At 43.0% G+C, this 15,650-nt stretch overlaps 1 protein-coding gene across 2 annotated transcripts in view; it reads right to left on the bottom strand.

Moving 5' to 3' along the window:
* The window catches only part of Lrmda (leucine rich melanocyte differentiation associated), a 1,022,231-nt gene that overhangs the window by 396,507 nt on the left and 610,074 nt on the right, over nt 1–15,650 (bottom strand). The window contains exon 5 of one of the 2 annotated variants that reach the window (XM_021203464.2): nt 6,542–6,551. The exons of the other annotated variant lie outside the window; for it this stretch is intronic. Within the exon in view, the coding sequence (XP_021059123.1) occupies nt 6,542–6,551 (10 nt within the window). The remainder of the gene's footprint in view (nt 1–6,541; nt 6,552–15,650) is intronic. 2 annotated transcript variants of the gene reach the window in all.

Raw genomic sequence — 15,650 nt, 5'->3', positions numbered from 1 at the left:
CTCCTCCTCCTCCTCCTCCTCCTCCTCCTCCTTCTTCTTCTTCTTCTTCTTCTTCTTCTTCTTCTTCTTCTTGAATCAATGAAATATCATCCAGGGTGAGAAAGAGGTAATAGTATTGTGTTATCTGTCTCCAACTCAATACACAGGAGCTGGCCTGAGTTTATCTGGAAGGGAATGCAGCTGGCTGGAGGTCTAAGAGAGGCAAGGTTAGGAGAGCCCTGCTTTAGACTGTAACAAGGGCTCTCCAACCTTCTCAACTCAAGGTACCCTAAGGATCTCCTAATTGTTCATGGAGAAAAGAGAGACCAAATTTCCCCAGGTTTTCATTTGATGGAACAAATGAATGAATAATTATATCATAACAACTTAATGGCCATTGCACACAAAATGAACAGCATAACTTGGAAGAACCCCTTTTATTCCACTCCTCTTGGCTTGCAGTTATTTAACTAGGGGCATGTATACTTGTTGGAACCTTATGTGACATCCCAATATATTCCTTCATTCTTGGCAGGCAAGTGATAACTGCATTTTTGTTCCATCCTTGCTGTTTGTCCTAAAACCTACCAAAAATCAATCAAATACCTTCTTTGCCAAGTCATGTAATAGTATAGTCTAGTGCTAACTGCATCTGTCAAATCTTGCATGCTGGCCTTCAAACACTGTTTGGGAATGGCAGGGATAAAGGAGTAGAGACAGATTGGACATGAGGCCCCTTAAGATGGAGAGAAGGTGTGTCTTTAAGTGTCAGAGCCTTTATCTGACTAATTAACACTGGCCATTAAGATCTAAGAGCCAGAAAGTTGGGTTGAGCAGGTTGCATACTGCATATCTTTGTAAACTCAATAGCAATTTTGAGATTACCAGTTCTAACCACCCCAGTTTACCTGTAGGGTGTGAATGTCCTCAACAGATTTATCCCATGATTCATTAACCTGAAGAAATTATTGAAGTGAACATTAGCTAAACATTGACCAAGGTCACACTTTCACCTTCAGGGAAACATGACCCTTGGCAGCCTGCACTCAGTTAATCTGTGCCACAGGCCCTGGAAATGTGAATACCACACTTCTGAAAAGTCCTGAGATTTCTTGCCCCTGGGCCTGCCAGCAGTCAGTGAGAGGTAAAGTTTGAGGATAAGGGAAGTTGGAAGGAACAGTTTGTAATAAAGAAGGAACACTGGGATGTAACCACTAGTGTTGAAAGTAAAGAAGGAGCACCCATAGGTGAATCCTTCTGTGTCATGCTCTCAAAGCCCTGACTCAGCCATGACACTCAGATAATATCAAAGTTCTCAGCTCCAAGACACCCCATCTTCTCCATCTTCCTTTAGCAAAAGGTATCCAGGAGAGCTTGCCAAAGTGCCAGGTTTTAGTCAAAGGAATGGATTTTAATGAAAAAGAAGAAATAGGACCTATTTTGTCCCAGAAAGCATAAACTCTGGGTTGGATGGTACATGCCTATAATCCCAGAAGTTATGAGTTAGAAGTAGCAGAACGAGAAGTTCAAGTTCAAGTTCAAGTAGTAAGTCCTCAGCCAGTGTGAGTTCTCCACCCTGTCTCATTAGTCTCTGTAAAACCTACCCTACATGCAAAGGTTGAGTATGCACATGTAACATGTGCACATGGCATGTTTCTTTGATCAAACAGTGTAAAGTTGACATAGAGGTCTAGAGTCAGGTGTGGGCATGGTCATGGTCTCCCTGATGAACCAGGAAGGGATCATGTCTTGCTTACTCAGTTCTGGTGGCTCCATGCCTTCCTTTTGATAGCAAAATGACTTCAATCACTGATGGCATTTTCACAAAGTTCTCCTTTCTAGACTCTTTCCTTTCTCTTGATAAAATATAACATGCTGGATTTAGAGCCTTTCTAATTCAAGATGGCCTCCTCTTCTATCCCTTAACTCAGTTACATCTCAAAACCCCTAATTCCAAAATCGATCACATTCAGGGGTTCAAGGTGGACATGAATATTTTAGAAGGCACATACAGACAACATTAGTTGTTTCTATTATTTGGTTATTGTCCATATGATTCAGTAGACATTTACATGTGGTCACAGCAAACAAACACATATGGCTCACATGTGTTTGCTTTTGTCCGGTTGACACACAGAAGTAAAATGGACTAAAGACTAGTTACTCACACATGAAATGCCACATTTCAAAGACCTGGCACTATGGTGGGAAAAGAGTGGGTCTTCATACATAGATGGGTGCACAACCAGTTACAGGGGTATATGTCAAAGAAATAATGAAGATGGCAGCTAGACTCTTATCTACTTAGAGTGAAACCAAGTCTTTGCTCTCTGTGTTCTACACTGAATGCTCAACTAAAGACAGAGAGGAATAAGAGACGTTGGGCTGACACAGGATACATCCAGTGACCAACCACAGATTATGAGTGACCATGGGCTTCCTGACAGGGATGGGGCATGAAGTTTGACACTGCTGAATAAAAAGGATGGAAACATACAAGGGAGGGTGATTAAAAGACTCCTGGCATGTAGTTTGGAGGCTACACCAATCAAGGTGTAGTCACTGAGGGGTAGATGATGGGGAATGGAAGAATGCCAGCCAATATCTACTTTAGGTCATTGCTGTCTACCAGGTAAGAAATGAATACTCAACACACACAATTCCATTTAATCTTCACAGCACACCCCTAAGAACGAGGTACCATGATCAACACTCCCTGAAGGCTTGGGGATTAGTAAAAGTTGATTATCCAAGATCCTTAGCTTATTGGTGTCCATGACAGAACTTAATTGTAGATCTCCATCTAACAACCCCAAGGCTATGGTTCTTAACCTCCCTTTTCGCCTGCCTCTCTCTTTTCTTGAGTTTTAATTATCAAAGAATAAACAAAACACAAAATTTACTATCTTGGCCATCATTGTAACTCTGTAATTCAGTATGTCAAGTGTACTTACACTACTGTACAGTGAACCCCTCCACCCTTTCCATCCAAGATTCTTCTTTCAAAATTGTAATGCTATATCTGCGAAACAAATCATTAGTCTTTCTCTCCATCAATGTTGAAGCCACAATTCCACTTTTTGTGTCTATGATTTTGATTCTTCTAGGTCCCTCTGGAAAGTGGATTCAGAGCACATCTATCATTCTCTGATTGTTTGGTTGCACATGACACGTCTTCAGGGCTCACCCACTTTGAAACCTGTGTCAAACTGTCCTTTCCTTCCAAGACTGAATGATGTCCCAAGGTGTATCTACGCCATCCTTCAGTCATCTTCTCATCTGTCCAGGACACTCGGATTGCTGCCACTTTCTGATGAGTGTGAAAATGTGGCTGTGAACATAGATGCATGAAAACTCCCCTTTCTTTTCTTGTTTTATTTATTTGGAGTTTCCAGAAGTAGAATTTCTGTCTCATATAGTAACCCTATTTTAAATTTTTGTTTGATCTCTGCAGTATTTTATATTCCTACCAATAGTGGACAGAGATTACAATTTCTCCACATCTTATTTGCTTTTGTAAGCCACATCACAATGACATGGGCTGCTAAATAAACCACTCCTCCCCACACCAAGCCTATCCAAAGAGAGACCTGCTTCCCTTTAGCTGACCATGAGGCTTGGTGTTACTGCTTAAGAAAACATACCCTCTCTAAACCAAGAAGGCATGCCAAGCCACCATGCCTGGGTCCCTACCTTACCTGGGTTCTTACTGCATGGAGGGACCACCCTAAATACTCTGATATTCTCCAATATCCAGGCAAGCTTAAGACAATTCCAGCCCCCCTCCCAAGTGCCTCATGACCTCCCCCTTCCTCGACGACTCTATTTTTTGTTTCCAACACCATCAAAGACTACATTGAGAAACTGTGTCAATTGCCTCTTTGTCTGAAGGAAGGACATTTATCATTTGCTGTTCTAAATCTGAAAACATCATAACCAAGCCGTGGGCGTGGGCTCACATTACACTCTGTAATTTCAGTTAGCGAGTTAATGGGAAAGACGCATTAACATTCTGTTTGTGGTTTAAAATACATATTTACACAGTTTGACTTTTCATATCCCCAAACTTATAATTTATCCATCATTACATTCCCTATTCTCTACTCTTAAACATTAACTGCCCTCACTGAGGTGATGAAAGATGGGAAGGCAGGCAACGGTGGTTTTCACAGACACGAAGCTGATTGGCTCAAAGCTGAGTAGAGAACCCACATCCAGTGGTTGGGAAAGAAAGGGCTCCGACTGAGATTGCTGAGCTAATGGGTTCAAGTGGAACTGTTGCCTCCAAACATAACAGACACGGGTGAGTGGGCAGGAACCTTGTGTTAACTTCACCATTGCATGTTTGGGATCAGAGCCACAACTGACTATTAGCACCCACAGCTCTGACACTCCCAACGATGTAGCTGCTAAGAAGTCTAGGATTCTAAGAAACTCCCTAATTTATCTTCCTATTTGCTTTACTATAAAGTCTAAATGTCCGTAGTTTTTCAAGATCATATTTAACTTTTCCAACTCGTTCTTTCTCTGTGTGTATTTTTACATGTGGGTGGGTTCACAAGTGAATGTGGAAGCCAGAGGATAATCTCAAATGACTACCTTTGTTGCTTTTATTATTACTATTTTATTTATTTGATACAGAATCACTCATTGGCCTGGAACTCACCTAGTAGGTTTGGCTGCCAAGCCACTGTGCTCCAGAGTTTAGATTGCAGGCACACACCACCATGCCTATCACTTAAGTTCTAGGGACTGAATTCCCATTCTAATGTTTGCAAGGCAATCATTTTACCAACTGATCAATCTACCCAAGAGCTCTTCTGCACTTCTTTCTTACATTTTGTTTCCTTATCCTGTTTCCATGTTCAACCAAGCAGTATAAAAAATTATCTTAGATGGGGTTTTGTTTCTATGAAGATACCATGACCACAGCAACTCTTTAAAGAAAAAAAAAAACATTTGGGGCTGACATAGTTTCAGAAGCTTAGTCCATTGTCATCATGGCGAGAAGCATGGTGGCATGTAGGCAGACATGGTGTTAGAGAAGAAGCTGTGAGTTCTACATCAGAACAGGAGGAGACTCTGAGCCACACTGGATATAACTTGGGCATATGAGACCTCAAAACCTTCCTCCACAGTGGCACACTTCCTCCAGCAAGGTCACCCATACTCCAACAAGACCACACTTCCTAATAGAGACACTCCCTATAGACCAAGCATTTGGTACATGAGTTTATGGGGTTATATGTATTCAAACCACTATAGAAGCCCTACATAATAGAAAGAATGAAGGCTCCGCAGTCATACAAACCGGGGTTCAGATCCCAGCTTCACCACTCCACAGCTGTTAGGACATAGGTGAATCTTGAAATTCTCAGACTAGTAATTTCACATATAACAGAATGTAAACAAACATCACATTCTGAGTTCCAATGCACAGCACTCATTATATCTTTTAAGATTCCTCTATAATTCCTAGAAAGCATAATAAAGGAAATGTCTTTCGCCTATTGCCTCTGTCTTGTACAATGATATCCAAGGAATAAACACTAAACATTTGATGCATTTTGAGCCAACCCTAGGGGTGGCAGAATTATTGCACTCTGTGCTTTCATTGAGAAGAACTGGGCGGGCTATTGTCTAGAAAAAGAACTGAAGATTAAGAATGGACCCCCCCCCCCACACACACACTAGATTCAACAGACAGAGATAGGGTCAACAGGCTCACCAATAAGCAACAGCTAAGCATCGAGTCCTAGAATATGGGAAGAAAGAGTAGGCTATTGATGCTCAAGTGAAGGAAGATATTTTAAGATGATGGAAGAATCATTTTATTGACTTTGAAATGATCAATACATTCAGAAGAGGTTTGCTTAAGGTCACCAAAAATAGATCTGCAAGGTACTGACTGACTGGCCATCTACAAAATAAGGAATTAAGAATTAAAGTAGATGCCTACCAGACATCCCCCTTATTTTTATGATCTGAGCCTCCTCCTGCATGGCTTTCCATTCAGATATTGTGTTTTGGCTTCTAACTCATATTACTTTCCCTCAGGGACTTACTGCTTATTAAATTCCTACCCTCAAATCTCAGATACAGTTCTTCTAAAGAGCAGACAAATTCTAATAGAGTCCCTCTTGGATTCAAGGTACAAAGCTCTGTAAAGAACAGGAAGCTCCTCTAGGGAGAGAATGTCCCTTGCTTGGGTACCAACAGCTACTCTGAAACTTTCTGTTTCAGAAGCAAAAAATGAAGGAGAAATGGGTAAAATAAGATGTCCTGTCCTTTCTGTCATGATGTTGCTATCACAGCTCTGCTACAGTACAGCACCAATGGATCATTCCTTTCTTTACCAGGCTTAGGAGCCACTATGTGTCAGTTCTTGTGGTCAAAGAGTTCTTGTTAGCCTTTCAAATATGGAAGGAATCAAAGTTAGCATCATTGAGTAATAGTAGCAAAAGGACTGCTGGCTTATCTTTCCTTTGAGATCTCTGTATTCAGGCCTATGGGTTCTGTTTCTGACCTGCCAAGTGAGGCAGCGTGTCCTGATGTCAACTACCACATGAAGCCTTTCAAACAGCAAACCAGAGCCCTTCTGGTGATCCTCATCACGTGTTTTCTCAGTAGACTCAGGATATTCACTTAATCTATGCAGGAACTTTGAGGACGAGGGCTCATGAGAACCAAAACACCATCCTGAAATGACTATGTGCGACTGAACTTTCTGGGTTGTCTGGGAATTTTTGATGCCCTTTGGACGCACAGTCATCAGTTTAGCATGACAGAGGCAATAGCCTCTTTCCACCAGAGACCAAGAAGATAATACATAAAACATCACCATCCCTAGGAACCTCAGAGATAATACCATACCCTCTGTAGATGATCTCGAGGTCACAAAGCAAGTAGCAAACTGATCAGCAGCCTCAGGCCTTCAAGTCCAACGTGAGAGAAGATATCTTTGCTCTATATAGTTTCCCTGGAAGAGACATCTGGTACCCAAGCCTGCCTGAACTATCACCCGAATGTAATTCCTCCACCTGACACTGGGGTGCACCGACATGCCATCTCACCCTGCCCCCAGGCAGATCTGAATGTTCACCGATGCTAGGGATGATTTACATGGTCTGGGAAAGGATTTTCCAAGAAAACACTCCACATAATTGGCCTTTGGTCGAGCTCCCCAGCCATGATTTATTTGTCTAGGACAAGCCAAGGAACGTCTCTCTCCACCTCTGCAAAGCCTCCGGTCCCTGGCCTCAAAGTTCAGCAAGTTTCTGGCCAGAGAATGTTCTTTCTCCCCTCCCACTCAGCCTTTTTCCCTGTGCCTTGCAATCTCATTTGCTAAATATACTAAGGTGCCCTGTACACAGTGGTCTGAAGGTCTAGAATGTGCCAGGCTTCCTTTAGCTGGGAGTGTCAGTCCTAAATCACTCTGCTGGCAGCTGCCGCCCATTTATAGCCATGACCTAAGAAGACAGAAAGCACAAGTGCTTCCACAGAGATGCTTTCCCATCCAGGCGCCTACCGTGCTGTGTTCACCCTGCTACCCTCCCACAAACACATAGGTACAAGGTACAAGAGTGTACTCCAATGCTCGAACTGTTCAAGGAGTAACTTCCGTCTCAGTCACTTGTGTGTAACTGTTCTGTGATGATAGCCTAAGCTAAGCACCTCTAAATACGGGCCCTGACAGTAAGCACAAAGAAACTGGAACTCATCAACTGGAAGACATCAGAACTTGTAGTAAAGACAGACTGAGAAATCCCACTGCCTTGCAAATAACTCTTGACTTTTTGCTAGTCCCCTCAACAGAGACACCCCCAAGAAGCCCATGAAAGGTTTTCTGGAAAGTTGAGGCAGCCTCTGTGTGGAAAGCTAGACTGGGTAAGCCAAAGCAAGTCTTTTTTCCAAAAGTTTGGAGTGGCGCCTAGTTAAACCTTACCTTCCTGGCAGGCCCCGCCTGCAGAGGAGACTCTGAACTAGAAAAGGGCCTGGTAAGAAAATATTCACACTGCTTTGTGGGACCTTTGTGTGTACACGCATGTGTCCATGTGTGAGTGTGCGTGCATGTATGCATGTGTGTGTGTGTGTGTGTGTGTGTGTGTGTGTATGTGTGCATATCTGTGACTGCAGAGGAGGGAGGACTACCTCAGAGCCTGTAATCCTGTATCTGGTCATCCACACTGCATCAGTGTCTATAGGTTACTTTGTTTCATTCTTGAGACAGAGTTAGTCAGCCGCCTGTACCTTTTGTCCATAGAACGAGCGTCTTCAGGCGAACTCTTCCTTACCAAGAAAAGGATGGAGAAGAGAGCCAGGATTGCTGGGAGAGAAAGTCAAAGCTTGGTGGAAGGGATACAGACTAGGAACCAGGCTTTCCCCCATAGGCCAAAGGAATATTCCTGAAGGATGATCCTTCTTCGGGCATCCCTAGACAGCTCAGAGAGTCAACCACCACCACATCACCCTGGCATGGTAGCAGTAGGCAGGATAGCTAAGTCTCTCTTTAAGAACATGGGGTACCAGGAGGGCTTAGAGAACAGCCACCCTTGTGGGCTAGGAACCATGAAGCAGATAAGTAACCCCCCACACACTTCCACTTCAGCCCCACTAAGGCCATTCTTCAGGAGTGAGTAGGACCTGATCTTAACTGGCGAGAGAGGCTTTCTCCTCCCGGCTGCTCCAGGGGACTAGAGGAAAACACAGCTCGAGATTGCATTACCAATTTCTGTTGGCCTAACACAATGAAAACCCATATCTAATTTGTTGTCCACTGTCCCCCAGGTCCCCTTCAGCATTTACTGCTTTCCAAATATCTTCCTCCCATTGAATATCTGTGTTTCAGATTATTTGTCCCCAGATGTATTAGGATGCATTTACTGCAGCTGACTCTCATCTAGTGATTTCCTGTCCATATGCCTGACAGCTCCAGGTCCCTTTATGTCACATCTCTGTCATTGGTAGGGTTTATAATACCTCTCCATTTAGGGCAATATACAGATTTAATTAGCATATTCTTTACAACCTTTTCTAGGTTATTAACAAGGATGTAGAACACAGTGGATGAACACTCCTTGGGGCACCCTGTGGCCTCTGAATTGTGTCACATGTCTTGGCAAAGTTTCAGTGAAGGAGTCCATTCAGTGCACTGAAAGGACTTTGGATGAATTTCCTTCATCATGAAATAGGCGACAGGATCCTTGGTCGAGTGTAATGAAACCAACGTTGCACCAAGACCCATGTAAAGCAGATTCCAGTCTCAGCTCTGCTAGTAATAAACTCCATGACCTTGACAAAAACCCTTCAGCATTTGTTAAGTTGGGAGTGAAGGAAACCACTGTAGGTCCTCAGAACAGATGTAAGGAAGAAACTAATTCTTCATATACTAACAATGACAGCTTTTTACTAAGCTGCTATAATATGCCAGTCAGTACATTGTATACATTTCTAACCTACACCCTAAGTCTATAAGGTTAAACTGAATTAAACAAATCAAAAGACTTGGCCAAAAGTCACAGGAGGGTTTTCAAAGTGCTGAGATGCCTCAGCTGAGATGCCTCGGCTGAGATGCCTCGGCAGAGAAAAGCACTTGCTCTGACTGCTGAAGATCTGAGATTAGTTCCTCAAACCCAAGTGAAGAAGCCATGCATGGTGACCTGTATCTCAGACTCACAGTGAGATGGGAGGAGTGGAGACATGAGGATCACCTGAAAGCTCGGGAACCACCTAGCTTGGAGCACATAGTGTGGCAGTTCAGGAACCACCTAGCTTGGAGCACATAGTGTGGCAGTCCAGGAACCACCTAGCTTGGAGCACATAGTGTGGCAGTTCAGGAACCACCTATCTTGGAGCACATAGTGTGGCAGTTCAGAAACCACCTAGCTTGGAGCACATAGTGTGGCAGTCCAGGAACCACCAAGCTTGGAGCACATAGTGTGGCAGTCCAGGAACCACCAAGCTTGGAGCACATGGTATGGCACAAGCAAGGAGGAAGAACATAACTCAACAAAACTGAAGGTCAGAGCTGACTTCTGAAAGCTCCTCTTTAACCTTCCCAGGCATTCTATGGGACAAATACACACACGCGCATGCGTGCACACACTCTCTCACAGACACATAGCAGGAGGGGGAGAGGGAGAGGGAGAGGGACATACATACTCTCAAACACACACACACACAGATATACACACAGAGATGTACACTCTCACTCACACACACATACATACACACACATTCTCACACAGACACAGAATCTCATACACACTATATATATATATATATATATATATATATATATATACACATATATATATATTCATATACAATATATACATATATACATATATGTGTGTATGTGTGCATTGAACAGAAAAAAGGCCAGCAAATGGCCTAGTAAGTGATGGTCTCTATCTCCAAGCCTGATGATGTGAATTCAATCCCCAAGAGCCATATGGCATAAATAATAAATAATAAAATGTAATAAAAGATTTTAAACCTGTTTCTTGAACTGATTCTTTGCAGGTTTGACAAAACATAGGGTTTCTAATGAGCTGAGCCTTCTCAATTCAAAGAAAGAAGGCAATGTCTGAAAGAAGAGTCCCTGTCCCACGGAGCCCCACTCTTTCTCTCTTTGCTTGAACAGCTGGCCTTCCCACTGCTCGGCAGCCTAGCACACCCAAGTCTTCTGTCAGGCTCCCAAGCTAAGTGCCGCAAGGTCCACTAGAGCATTTCTTCTTTCTCGGAGTGTCCGGGCTAGCAGGCATTAGCAGGAAGGGTGCTGTGTCCTCAGAGGAGGGTAGGAATCATGGTCCCGTCAGCTTCTTTTCTTGCAAAACTTCTTTTCATTAATTTTCCAATGTACACTAGATACCTCCCGAAGACAATGCGGAACATCCTGCATCTGACCCTATTTAATCTGAGGAACCCTCTTGGTAACTATTTTAACAAACAAACAAAGACAATCCTGGCAGGGAAGACGGATCAGGGAAGTGCATGCTGTACAAGCAAAAGGACCTGGATTTGAATGTGCAGCACCCATGCAAAAAGCCAGGCATGGCAGCACACAAGCAACTGCAACCCGAGTGTGATGGAAGCAGAGACTGGAGGACCGTGGAGCCTGCTGCTCAGACTATCTAGTTAAATTGATGAGTTTCGAACTCAGTAAAAGAAGCTACCTCAGCATGAAAGATAGGAAGTGACTAAGGAAGAGAGCAAATGTCACCCTCTGGCTGGCATATGCATGTGTACCTGCACAGACACAAGAACAAACAGCAAAATAAATATAAAGCAGAATTACTCTTCAGTTGACTTGACTTGGGAAAACGCTGAAAAAATGGATTTCATGAGAGGTAGGCTCCCTGAGAGCTCTGCCAACCTCAGGATTACCAAGGCACAGGTCATCCAGAGGGAGCTCTAGAGCAAAGACAGTTGACTCGGCTTCTTAAGTAGTTCTCCATGTTCATGGCCTTGAAATCATAAGTCCAAGGAATCCAGAGAAGACATTCATTCATCTTCCCTAACCACCAGGCTTCTCTTTTATTTAATAATTTCTTTTCTCCTTTATGTCCCACTTCCCAGCACACAGACATACTCTGATGCTAAAGTGAGTCCCTGAAAAGGAAGCTTGTGGTTTTTGTTTCTATGAGTTTTCAAAGTTTTATTATTTTTTTTCCTTATGTGTATGTGTGTCTGTACACAAGGGCAGTGTCCAAAGCATCTAGAAGGGCGTGTCAGATTCTTTGGAGCTGGAGTCACAAGTGATTGTGAATTGCAGGACACGAGGGCTGGGCACCAAACTAGGGTCCACTGGAAGACCAGCAAGTGACCTTAACCATTGAGCCTCTTCCCTTTCCTGTCTCTATGAGTTATAAGGTAAACAAAGCCCTGTGCATTTCATTTCTTAGTTTGAGAATTAAGTGATCTTTTTTGTTCATCCACATTATAAACTATAGGTTTTATTACTGCTAAAGTATAATGGAGCCAACAGATCAGGAGATGGAGGTGGCAGCCCGTGAGGGGTTCATAATTCACAGCTCTGGGAGGGCTACCATGTCATGCTATGCAGGGAATTGCTGAGGTAGGAGAAGGGGCAGAAGGAGGGCCGAGCTTTTGTTGTGTATGGTGTGTTTGTCTTGGTTTGGTTTGGTTTTCAGGGATTGATGACAAATTGAAGGTAATGCGAATAGGCCTGGAACTGAGCAGCCTGAATAATTTTAGTCAGCTTTGGGATACATGGGTGGCCCTGGGAGGATCAGAACGAAGAAATGAGTCTCCCAGAACTAGACGTGTTCTGCATTGGTTAGTCAGCATGGGAAAGGCACAGTCCTTGGTGAGTCATTTGCAATATCCTAGAGTTCCTTAGCTCTGGGAAGAACAGCCTTTCCCTGATCAACAAGTTCCCAGATGCCAGAATATCAGAAATAAAAAATCTCGTCAACACAACCCAGCCCATGACTCCATGTGCCCACCAGACCCTCACTGTGAATTGCTGTGCCGATTCCAAAGCATCTCGCACATTTTAGCCTCCAGTCTCTCAGTGATTCCCTCTACTCAAGGTGGCCTTCAGCTTTCCAGTGCCACAAATAACACTTTAATGAAACCCTCATACACACCTCCTCGTGGACCTATGGAAGAATTTCATTGAGCCATATATCTTTGAGTGGAATTGCTGGGTCAGGGGGTATGAGTATATTAATTCAACTCAGTGAAGCCAGCCTGCACTCTGGAATTGCTGCTTCATCCAATTGAGCATGGGGGTCTACAACATCTATAACATTTGCCGTGGTCCGTTTTTGTAATTATTCCAGTCTGGTAGCCACAAAGTGATCATTTATTCTCATCCCAATTTACATTTATCTGATATGTAAGAAATTTGATCTCGTTTACTTTTTGTTCCCTGTAACCTCCTAACATATGCTTGCCAAATCAATTTTAGGTAAGCAATAAACCCCTAATAGAAAGTTCCCGCATAGGTTTTCTTTGAGACATGGTGATGTGCAAGCTACCTCCCTCTTGCCTGTTCCACCAAAAGTTCATGGGCAAGTCACTAATAGGAGCAAGCATTAATCTTTATCATCTTGCTTCGATGGCTGAGACCAGTGCCTGTAAAACTACGTAAAAGACAAGAAGTAGCACATTGTATTAGATGTATGCATATATGCACACCTACACATGCAAACAAAATGTGCTTATCTGGTACTAATACATATGTTTATACCTACACATTGCACAGATGAGTGTGTTTCTATAGACACTGTTTGTCCTTCAAATAAAATACAAACTGAATTTCTAAGTTGTGCATAGTTCTATTCCCAAATCTAAAACAGCAGACTAACCCTTGTAGAGTTGAGCTGTCATTGGCCCCACCCTAAGTCAAGAGTGGAATTAAAAAGAAAGTGAAAAACTAAAACAGATAAAAAAATATGTGTCTTCTGTAATGTGTAATCCGTGGCTATCTGAGTTTATACAATACACAGGCAGTCAACTGGTGATCCTTTCACTTGAGGATGTGGAGCAGAGAAGGAGAAAGGGAGAAAGCTGGTAAGTGTGAATACTATGAACTAGAGACTCATGCAAAATCTGGTGCTGAATACTGACAAGCATAGGGGTGTCGCCGGGGTCCTGCCAGGCCTAAAGCCTGAAAACTGGCTGCTCCTAGCATGCTTCCCACCAGGGGGTCTCAGGTGGAGGTGTGAAGAGCCACCCCACCTGGAGAAAGAAATGACTGGCCTGCTCATTTAAAACACGAGCAAATTCAGACATGCCACAGGCCTCTCTGGAAGGGGCCTTTGCTTCCCGGAGCACAGCTATTCTCTATTCTGACTCATGTAGATGGGACAAATGGTGCCCTGGGCATACTCATCCACACATCAGCCTGAAATTGCCAGTAAATCACAACTGCAGTAGCTAATAACAGCCATAAAGCCTTTTGAGTTTTACAAGGTGTTTATAATGGGTAACTCACTATGATTTAGATGAAAAACATGAGTCAGCTCTTGAGACAAAGCTGATATGGGGACAGTGGCCTTGTAGTATGACCTCTAGCAAGCATCCAAATAAATTGCAGAATCTCCTCCTGGCCCAAGGCTGGCCATTGTCTTGTACATATATTATCAAAAGCTTGGCTGTGGAAGAACTGAGCCCTGGAGAATGGGGGTCTTCTCTGGTGACTGGTCACAAGAAGAAAAGTGATCCTCTCAGGGTGGCTCACTGACAGAAAAGATGATAAATGTTCAGTGTAGAAGCATCTCTAAGCCTGACAGGCATAGCAGTAGATTAGAAACTTTTCCAGCTCTGAGGTTGAGGAAAAAAGAATGTAAATATATGAAAACAGAGTACAGTTTATAATAGGCTAAATCAAGGGAATTACTGTGGAAAGGATCCTAGTAGACAAGATCTGATAATGAGCTTGAAGGGTTGATGATGGGGTGAGGAGACAGAGGACCATTCTTAGAAAGGGAAGGAGTTGGTGAAGACATTGGATTGCAGTGACTATGCAAGTGAACGGACAGAAAGAGCAGGAAGAACTCGAGAGACATACTGACTTGAATAAAGCAAAGACAACACTGGAGAGAGAAGTGTGGAATGGCTGCAAGTTTAGTAGACACAGTAGAAAACCCAGTGTTGGCATCAAACAGCCACGGGGACCTTAGACAGAAGAGTCTGTGCTGTGCAATTCATGCTATTCTTCTCCAGTGGGAAGAAATACAACTGAAATATATCTGTAAGACAAGGGTCCTTTCCCTTATTAATAAAGGATTTAAGTGACTTTTAAAGGACATTTGGTAAGATATAGAAAGCAACTCCACCCTCTATTGCTTTGAAATGACTGAGCTGAGTTCTGGTTTGGCCTCCTGTATCCCAATATGCTGGATTATATTTTTTTTTCACTTTGCTCACTATCTTCTTTCCTTCTCCTGGTCCTTGAGCAACTTTTTGACTTAGAATTTTTATTATCAAGATTTTCTTTTTCTTATCCTGTGTAAGTCTTTATTTTTTATTGCTGTGAAAAAAATACCTGAGATAAAACAGCTGGAAGAAGAAAAGATTAAGTTTGGCTCGAAGTTTCAGAGCCTTCAGTCCATGGTTGTTGGCCCTCATCCCTGTGGATCTGTAGTTGGGCAGAGGGCGTCATGGGGAGAGGTGTGGCAGAGCAGAATGGCTCCTGTCACGGTGGATGAGAAGCATAGAAAGAGACAAAGGAAGGGACCTAGAACAAGGACTATACCATACCCAAATAATACTTCCTATGATGATTCTTGTCCTCCAGTCAGGTCCCACCTTCCAGTCTCCACCACCTACCAATAGTCTATTAAAGTATATGTCTATCAATGGTTTAATCCATCACCTAAAGCCAAAGGCTTCATGATCCAATCACTAAGAAGTTTGGCACCAAGCCTTCAACTCATGGGCCTATTGGGGGACAGTCCATATTGAAACCACAGGAGATTGGATGTTGGCAACCATCAAATAATCAAACACAAACCTTCCATCTAACTCTAGGGATACGACAGTATTACATCAGTCATTTATTATTCAGGATTCACTGGAAGAACAGAACTTATAGAATTAATAGATAGATAGATAGATAGATAGATAGATAGATAGATAGATAGAGAAAGGAAGGAAGGAAGGAAGGAAGGAAGGAAGGAAGGAAGGAAGGAAGGAAG

This window comes from Mus pahari, chromosome 8, assembly GCF_900095145.1.
Source record: "Mus pahari chromosome 8, PAHARI_EIJ_v1.1, whole genome shotgun sequence".
NCBI lineage: Eukaryota > Metazoa > Chordata > Mammalia > Rodentia > Muridae > Mus > Mus pahari.
Note: the sequence above shows the minus strand (reverse complement) of the source record. Positions and strands in the feature narration are given on the sequence as shown.